Source organism: Suricata suricatta, chromosome 2 (assembly GCF_006229205.1).
Source record: "Suricata suricatta isolate VVHF042 chromosome 2, meerkat_22Aug2017_6uvM2_HiC, whole genome shotgun sequence".
NCBI lineage: Eukaryota > Metazoa > Chordata > Mammalia > Carnivora > Herpestidae > Suricata > Suricata suricatta.
Window position 1 is genome coordinate 97,891,136 of NC_043701.1, and position 9,333 is coordinate 97,900,468.

General features: G+C 42.0%; 1 protein-coding gene across 5 annotated transcripts in view; it reads left to right on the forward strand.

Annotated features, from left to right (window-relative positions):
• The first annotated feature begins 7,032 nt into the window (after positions 1-7,032).
• Positions 7,033-9,333, forward strand: part of FAM221A (family with sequence similarity 221 member A) — a 25,615-nt gene continuing 23,314 nt past the window's right edge. Inside the window, exon 1 of one of the 5 annotated variants that reach the window (XM_029914508.1) lies at positions 7,033-7,168. In XM_029914508.1, coding sequence (XP_029770368.1) covers positions 7,104-7,168 — 65 coding nt within the window. In that variant the 5' untranslated portion in view covers positions 7,033-7,103. Of the gene's footprint in view, positions 7,169-7,569; positions 7,790-9,333 lie in introns of those variants that run through there. The other 4 variants (XM_029914534.1, XM_029914529.1, XM_029914519.1 and 1 more) reach the window with 4 other exon arrangements.

Consider the following 9,333-nt stretch of genomic DNA (forward strand, 5'->3'; position numbering starts at 1 on the left):
AAAAAAATAAAGTGGGGGTGGGGAGAAGATAAACCTATAAATTAAAATAGACCGAGGACACTGTCTTAGCCTGGGTTCTCCTGAAAGTGCAAATATTGATGTAAGAGAGTGAATCCAGAGATACAGGAAGTAAAACAGAGAAGGAGAAAGAGTCAGTGCAAGGACAGGGCATGGATCAGGAAACTGCTCACTCCCGTGGGACTCTGAGGAGCCACAGGAGATGCATCTCAGAAACATCCATAGGGGAGAAAGAGGGACATAGTTATTGGCTCCCAGGGCATTAATGGGCACTTCTGAGTTTGAAGAGCAAGGGGTTTCCTGCACTGTGAACAGGGAACCCCAGGGACAGGGAGAGAAAGGCATGAGGTGGGGACTGAGGGCCTGGCAGCTTGTCCGTGTGGGAGGCTGGCTGAGGCCCAGGGAACTGACCAGTGAAGCAGTGTCTAAATGACAAGGTCTGAAATGGTACACAAGAGGCATCCAAAACAGGGACATGTATGAAAATGTAATGTGTGGACCTTGTTTGGATTCTGTTTCTAACCAATTATGAAACAATGTATTTGAGACAATGGGGAAACTTAACACTGGGTATTTGAGGTCATTAAGCATTATTATTTTTAAAGATATTAGAGTGGTAGAGTGATATTTTAAAGAAGTATCTTTATTTTTTAGAGGTACATACTGAAATATTATCAAAAGCAAATACTAATGGAAAAATTTTGATGGATGTAACTAAAAGGAGAAATTGCCAAAATCATCAGAATGAAATCTTTTCACAACCCCTCTTTCAACAACTGCTGGATGAGAGTATCAGTAACACTTATGGAAGATCTAAACAATTAATAAGTTTATTTTAATAGACATATAAAAACACTTTCCCAAACAATTGACAAACATGTATTCTTCTTTCTTTTTTTTCTTTCTTTCTCCTTCCTTCTTCCTTCCTTCCTCTTTCTTTAAGTTCATTTTTTAGAGAGAGAGAAAGACAGGAGGAAAAAGGGCAGAGAGAGAGGGAGAGAGAGAGGATCTCAAGTAGGCTCCTCACTGTCACCATGTGGGGCTCAAACCCCTAAACCATGAGATCATGACCTGAGCTGAAATTAAGATAAGATGCTTAACTGACTGAGCCACCCAGGTGTCCCTAAAGCATTAAACAAAACAAAACAAAATGATCGTTCTAAAAGCATTAAGCAGTTGTTGGGTTGTAGGATATTACCACCTTAACATTATGACATTAAATATTATAATATTTATGTTATATTATGATCATATTATGATCATATCATTTCAAACACACAGAAACTTTATAGTGAAATGAATACTGTATACTCACAAGTTAAATGCAATGGCAGTTGAGCCCATTTAAAAGTAAATTGTTTGACATTATGACCCCTGACCCTAAGCATACTTTGGCATGCATCTCCTGAGAATTAGAACATTGTTTTATGTAACCGCAGTCCCATTATAAGAGCTCAATTGACAGTAATTCCTGGATATCAAATTCAAAATTTTGTGGTAATTAGACTACCGTATATTAGTACTTATTTTGAAGCAGTAGTAATACAGACGGATTCTGGTAAAGTGTAGACAGATCACGGTACATAACAAGATGTCTATAATGAGATCCATATATATTTAGACACTTGATATATCAGTTAAAAAAGGAAAGTTTTTAATGAATGGTGCCAGGGCAGCTGAATATTAACACTGAAAACATATAAATTAGGTTCATAACTTTAGACCACACACAAAAGTCAATTCTAACTAGATTAACATTCTAAATGTAAGCCTTTTAGAAAACAATATAGATACAGATTGCAGAAACAAATTGCAGAAAACAAAATATATAATTTATATATTTATGGCCTTTGGTTAGGAAATGATTACTGAAAGGGGACATAGAAAGCCCAAGGGGACCTGGGAGGCTCAGTCAGTTGGGCATCCGACTTTGGCTCAGGTCATGATCTCACCTTTCGGGAGTTTGAACCTTGGGTTCTGTGCTGACAGCTCAGAGCCTGGAGCCTGTTTTGGATTCTGTGTCTCCCTTTCTCTGCCGCTCCCCTGCTCGTGCTCTGTCTCTCTGTCTGTCTTTCAAAAATAAATAAAGATTAAAAAATAAAAAAAGAAGAAAGCTCAAACCAGAAACAAAAAGATAGATTAGTTTGAAAACATTAAATAATTTTTGTTAATTTATGCTGCCATCTGGAGAAGATACTTATAGCACATACAACAGACCAAAAAGATTATATGAGACATGTAAAGAACTATAAATCAATGAAAGAAAATTCAAAATGGGAGAAATTTGTGAGCAGGCATTTCACAGAAGAGGGAATAGGGATGCTTAATAAAAATGAAGAGGTGTACAGTGTCATTAATTGTTAGAGAGATACAATTTGAAACAACCATGTTGGCAAGCATGAAAAGTGGGCAATTGCAGAGAGTCCCTGGCTGGCTCATTTGGTAGAGCTTGTGACTCTTGATCTTGGGGTTGTGGGTTCAAGCCCCTCGTTGAGTGCAGACATTACTAAAAAATAAAATCTTTTTTTATTTTATTTATTTATTTTTATTTTTTTCCATAATATTTTATTGTCAAATTGTTTTCCATACAACACCCAGTGCTCTTCCCCATAAGTGCCCTCCACCATCACCACCACCTCTTTCCCCCCTCCCTCTTCCCTTATTTTATTTATTTTTTAAAAGGCTTCTTTAATTTTGAGAGAGAGAGAGCACAAGTGGGAAAGGGGCAGAGAGAGGGAGACACAGAATTGGAAGCAGGCTCCAGGCTCTGAGCTGTCAGCACAGAACCCAGTGTGGGGCTTGAACTCACAAACTGTGAGATCATGACCTGAGCTGAAGTCTGATGCTTAACCAACTGAGCCACCCAGGTGCCCCTAAAATCTTTTTTAAAATGATGGACAATTTCACGTGTTGGTGATGATATGTCTTACACTGCTGCTGGGAGCATACTTTGGAAAACAATTTGGCATTCTACAGAAAGGAGAGCACTCATGTATCATACAACTGAGCAATTCTCCACTGCTATACATATGCTAGAAGAATCTCCAGCCACCAGAAGAAGAATTAGGAATAAAAATTGTCCCCAGATCTTCTAAATCAGAAGCTCTGAGGATGGCACCAACAATATGTTTTAACAAGCTCTCTAGGTGACTTAAATATATATTAAATTTCAAGAACAATGGTCCTAGAGAAACTTGTTTAAAGTCATATATATATTTTTACAGCTTTATAGAGATATAACTATATACTATAAAATTGTTTACAAACATGCCCTAGAAAAACACTTGCACCAAGAGAGATGTACATTGGACATTTATAATAGCAATGTTTATAATAAGAAAAACTAGAAACAACCTAATGTCCATTACAGTCGAATGGATAAGTAAATCTTAGTTGTTTGATTACTGTTCAGAAATGAACAGGATATCTAATACAGACATCAATGTTGATGAATCTCAACAATTTTCAAAAGAACAAATCCTATAAAGTTCAAGAACATGCAAAATTATCCATGATTTAGGGATGGCTTTTCAATAGAAATAAAGGAAATATTAGCAAAAAATTTACTGGTATTGGTTACTTCTTAAGCTAAAGCTACTACTTGGATGTTCGTATTATTATTAAAAAAATAAACTGTGCATATATGTTGTATATGTGCTTTTGTATGTATAATAGAGTTGAAATAAAAGTAAGAAAAATTGATTTTGTCTAAACAAGTGTTCGGCTGGGGTCACTCATACATAGAGTTGATCAGAAGAAAGAAAAACACTTGAAGCCTGCTAAATTTTTGAGGAAACTATACTTCGCTCAAAATCGCAAGCTTGCTTGGAAAACTTGATTCCTTCACCCCTGGATCCTGCCTTTGCGTGGATCGTGAAAATTGTGCATTTCCTCCAGAGAAGTCAATTTCCCCAACGTTCACATCAGATGCTGCCATAGACGGCTTTAGAATAAGAACATCTTCCAAAGAGGCACGCCAGGAGTTGGAGGGGGACGGATAAGGGAGAGCCTTCTAGAGAGCAAAATCAGAGGCTGCCTGATCTGATGGGTCATTCAAGGAACTTTCTCCACTGCTGGAACTTGGAGTCATTATTATTCCTGCCTGGCCGGATTTGGTATTTGCCATGGACTAGTGTTTTCTGTGTATTTCCCACTCTCCCTTTTTCTGAATGAGAATCTTTTTAAATGCTTTATTTTTGAGAGGGAGAGAGACAATTATGTTTAATTAAGCCACTGTTAGTTGGTTTATTCTGTTATTTGCAGAAGAAAACACGAGGAATTTGCATGTGAAAATATCTAACACCTATCAAGGCGAGTGTCCCTTTTTCATTTCCATCTGTCCATTTTATTTCCTAGATCAATTAAGACAACTTTTGGGGGGAAATTATAGTCCTATGATACTTTTCTGGTTTCTCTTCAGATCGCATAAATCTTTTGCCTTTTACTAAAAGCAGAGGTCAAACCATATATAGTATTTTAATTAGCAAAGGTGTCAGTTTCATAAAAGGCTAGAATAATATTTTCAATTTTGTCCCATAGTCTTATTTGTCATGCCTCATATTTTTATTGACTTATTTTTGGTCAGGGTTTATTGTTCCAGCATCTTCCTAGAAGAGTCCACAATTGCATTAAGTCTATTTTAGTTATTTAATAACTCTGGATTCATTAACTTGTGCCTGCCTACATAGACACTCCTCTACCAATTTTCTAGAAGGTCACGTAGCCTGGCACTTTCTGCTGTTTATATTTGTTAGTTTAGCTGCGGCCTAAAAGCTGGGGTTGGTGCTCATACGGGGATAAAACTGGCAGCAGCAGCCCAGAGGTGTGATTGGAGAGCAGGGCTCCTTCCCCTAAACAACACCATTTGAGGACTACTCTTCTCTCTGACTGTTGAAAGCTTTTTAACCTTAAAACGTGTCTATAAAATTCTAATGTATTTGAGAGGCTCTGAAATTCTTTGCCTCAGCTGAGTTATGAGGTATGATTCCGGTGGAAAGTAAATAACAAAAGGAAGTGAGGATATCAAAGTGGGACTGGGACCTGCCTGAGCAAGAAGACCACCTTTAGAAAGAAAAAAAAGGGCACTGAAAGGGAAAGGGGAGAGTATCTAAACAATTTGTCTACATAACATCTTGTCTTTGGGACCTGAAATAACAGTGTTCAGGAAAGTACTTTTTTTTTTTTTAATGTTTTTAATGTTTATTTATTTTTGAGAGAGAGACACAGAGTGTGAGCAGGGCAGGGTCAGAGAAAGAGGGAGACCCGGAATCCGAAACAGGCTCCAGGCTCTGAGCTGTCAGCGCTGATCCTGATTCCGGGCTCAAACCCACGAACTGTGAGATCATGTCCTGGACTGAAGTCAGCTGCTTAACCGACTGAGCCACCCACCCAGGCGCCCCAGGAAAGTACCTTTGAAATAAAGTATTGCAGTTCAACCAATTATTTTTTTCTTTGCCAATTTGTCCTCCCGATAATTTATAGAAGTTGCTAAAGGTGATCTGTAGAGAGTCTCAGAGTTTAACGACTCCTTGAATAATGATGGCTTTCCTACTCTTTTTCTGGATTGCTAAGCAATTTGCATTGTAATTCAGCTTTAAGGAAAAAAAAAAGGCTTTGTGGAGGAGCCCTGGCAGGCTCAGGCTCATTTGGTGGAAGGTATGACTCTTGATCTCTGGGTTGAGTTTGAGTTCCATATCGGGTGTAGAGATTACTTAAAAATAAAATCTGAAAAAAAAAAAAAGATTTTGTGGAGAATATTTTCTAAGGTGTAAAAAAATCTTGACCGCATTGTTTCTGTTTCCTCTTAAACCCACCATTCACTTCCTTGGAAGAACACTGTGCTTTAGTGACACCCATACTGGACACAGACACCCAGGGCTATTGATTTTACATCACAGGTTTTTTTGTTTTTTGTTTTTTATTTTTAAGTAGGCAACCTGCCCAGAGGGGAGCCCAACATGCTGCTTAAACTCAGAAACCCAAGACCAAGGTCTGAGCTGGGATAAAGAATCAGATGCTTAGGGGCACCTGGGTGGCTCAGTCCCTTAAGCCTCTGACTTCTGCTCAGATCATGATCTCCTGGTCAGGCTCTGTGCTGACAGATCTATGGTGACAGCTCACGGAGCCTCGAGTCTGCTTCCGATTCCATGTCTTCCTCTCTCTGCCCTTCTAGCAACTCCCCATGCGCTCTCTCTCTCAAAAGAAAAATTAAATAAATAAAAATAACATTAAAAAAAGAATCAGATCCTTAAAGGAGCCACCCAGGTGTCCCTATATCACAGTTTTAAAAAAAATTTTTAATGTCTGATTTATTTTTGAGACCTACGTCATAGTTTTTTAAATTTTATTTTTCAAAAATTTAAATATTTGTTTTGAGGGAGAGAAAGAGCAAGCGCACATGCAAGCTGGGGACAGGGTGCAGAGAGAGAGAGAGAGAGAGAGAGAGAGAGAAAGAGTAAGAGATTGAGAAGATCCTAGGCTCCTCACTCAGCATCAAGTCTGACCAGGACCCCATCTCATAAACCAAACTGTGAGCTCATAACCGGAACCAAAATCAAGAAGAGTACGATGCTTACCCTAGAGAGCCACCCAGGCCCAGTCCCTACATCTCAGTTTTTTAAATGCCAATTGTGAAAACACAACTCGGGTAATCTGGGGAGCTGGGCCTCCCACGACCCAGAACCTTTTCAAAATCAGCGAGAAGCTCTGTATAAAGAAATAAGCCATGTTCTGGGCATCCATTATATGCAAGGCTCGGCACTCCCTTGTCACTTGTTATCTTATAAGGAGACCTGCAAGACCTGGGGTAGGGAGAGGCAATAGGCAACAGGTTGGGCCTGCGGTAAACAGCATTCCAAGCGGGATGGGCTGCGCTTGGAGACGAAAAGGTTTCTTCCGCCAGGAGCTGCCGCCAGGTGGAAGCGCGCGCCCGCAGGCCTTCGCTGCGGTCTTCGGTCCGGCCAACCAGAAAGCGGGCGGGAGGGGGCGCGGCCGGGGGGCGGGGCCTGCCCGGCCCCTCGGAGCTCAGCGTCCTAGCTGCTCAGGCTCCGAGCGTGTCGCGCTGGCGCTTCTCTATTCCCCCGGCCATGGAGCGGCTGACGTTGCCTTCCGGCGGCGTGGCGGCCGTGGACGAGTACCTGGAGTACCAGAGGTGAGGCTGCGACTCGGCCGGGCGAGGAGAACCCGGACGGGCCGCGTCCCGGTCGCCGGAGGTGCGCTGGTGGCGCGGACAGGGGCGGAGCGCCGCCCGGTGGGGCTCCGGGAATCTGTTCCCGGGCTGTTGGGGAGGCTTACGTACATTGATTTAAGTTTCGGCTTTTTGTAATTAAATATTGTAGTGATATGCGGTTCTAATAAGTCTCTTCCTAGGGTGTTTAAGAGGTCTCCTATTTGACCCCTTCCAGGAAGAATTATTAACTCTTTTATTTATGCCGAGGTCCAAGTGTTTTTTTAAATGGCCACCGGAGAGTAACACATCGAGTGCTCGGGCCTTATAAGGAATAACAGACATCGTTTGCATGTTAGTTTAATAATAGGGTATGTCGTGAGCTTCCAAACGTGCTCCCAGCCCCGAGGTGGTGTTTTTAGGAGAAAGACACTGGTGTAGTTTCGGTGATTCTGGAGAAACTCGTCTCACGGAAACGGAAACAGAGCTCTTTGGCTTGAGGACATGACTCGGTGGCCTGGGCCCCCGAGGAAGGCAGATGCACCTGCGGAGACGTGGTATTTTTTCCGGTCTCCCAAGAAGCAATCTTGGCAGTTGGGAGACCCGGTAAGTGGGAATTCTTAGAGAGGGACAGGCGGGAGGGTGTGCGGTTGAGGGCGGCGGCGGGGGTGGGAGCGTGTGTGTGGAAGCGGGGGCGGATTGGCCCTGGGGCGGGGTTGGGGCTTGCGGGGAGGATTCAGAATGTGTGTGAATAAACTTGCGGGGAGGCAATCACTGCTCGGCCTGGGAAATCTGAGCGGCGTGAAAAACCTGAGCGAGAGAGGCTGCTCTGCTTCAAGGTGGTCGCCCCAAATCACCCAGGAGCGTTAGGGGAACCGGATTCCTTTGCTGACCTTCCTCCTTCTGGCTGTCTCGGTGGTATAGTTATGGATAACACCTGGAAATGGTTGGTAATTCTGAGTCAGACAAGTAAGAGTGAGGAGGCCCCATCCCCAGTTCGGATGGGTCCAGCAAAGGCCATGAGCCCTGTGCCCAGAACAGCTTCCATCCCAGCCTTCACCGAGGGTGGAGCCGGCTCCTGGAGCCTCCAGGTCTCCAGGGCTTTTCCCTGCGAGGGAGTTTTGGGCCTGGCTGTTGGTTGATAATTTAAGAGATTTAGATCTTCAGATGTGTGGATTGTGTGCCTCCGTAATATGGTCTCTTGTCGGGTTCAGATAGTAAGGCCTGGTGGAAAATTACTTTTGTAAACAAATAACCTGGAACGATTGGCCATAAAAGTTCGAGCCTTGCTACTCCAGGTGTAGCAGGCATGGACCAGTGGTGTAGGCATTAGCTGGGAGCTTGCTAGAAATGCAGGCGCTCAGGCACACTCCAAACCTGTTAACTGGATATGCCTTTGAACTAGATCCCTTGGTTATTCTCTAACGGCTGTTTGAAATAGTGGTGGCTTGATTTTTTCCATACAATTCTGAAGTTGTAGTTTTGCAAGTAATGATTCAATTCAATTAATTATTAATTTTAATTATGATGTATATTAATTAATTCAACAAACGACTTAATTAATTAATAATTTAATGACACAATATAGATGTGGTTTTTTTTCTGTACGTTTCCTTTATTGGTTTCAGAGTATTTGAAATATGAAGTTATCAGAAGGGAATACTATATAAAATATTTTTGTCTTATTGAAGAAGTAAACTTGTTGGAAATGAAACATTTTTAAAAAACTGTGCTGAACCTTCTGAGAAATAGGGACATGACTAATATTGTAACTTTAGTTCCATTTCTCTGATCCAATTTATTCTTTGTTTTTTTTCCCCATAATATTTTATTGTCAGATTGTTTTCCATACAACACCCAGTGCTCTTCCCCACAAGTGCCCTCCACCATCACCACCACCCCTTTTCCCCCCTCCCCCTTCCCCTTCAACCCTCAGTTCATTCTCAGCATTCAACAGTCTCTCAAGTTTTGCATCCCTCTCTGTCCCCAACTCTCTCTCCCTCCTCCGCTCCCCCTGGTTCTCCATTAGGTCTCTCTTGTTTTCCTGCCAGACCTATGAGTGCAAACATATGGTTTCTGTCCTTCTCTGCCTGGCTTACTTCACTCAGCATGACACCCTCAAGGTCCATCCACTTTCCTACAAAGGGCCA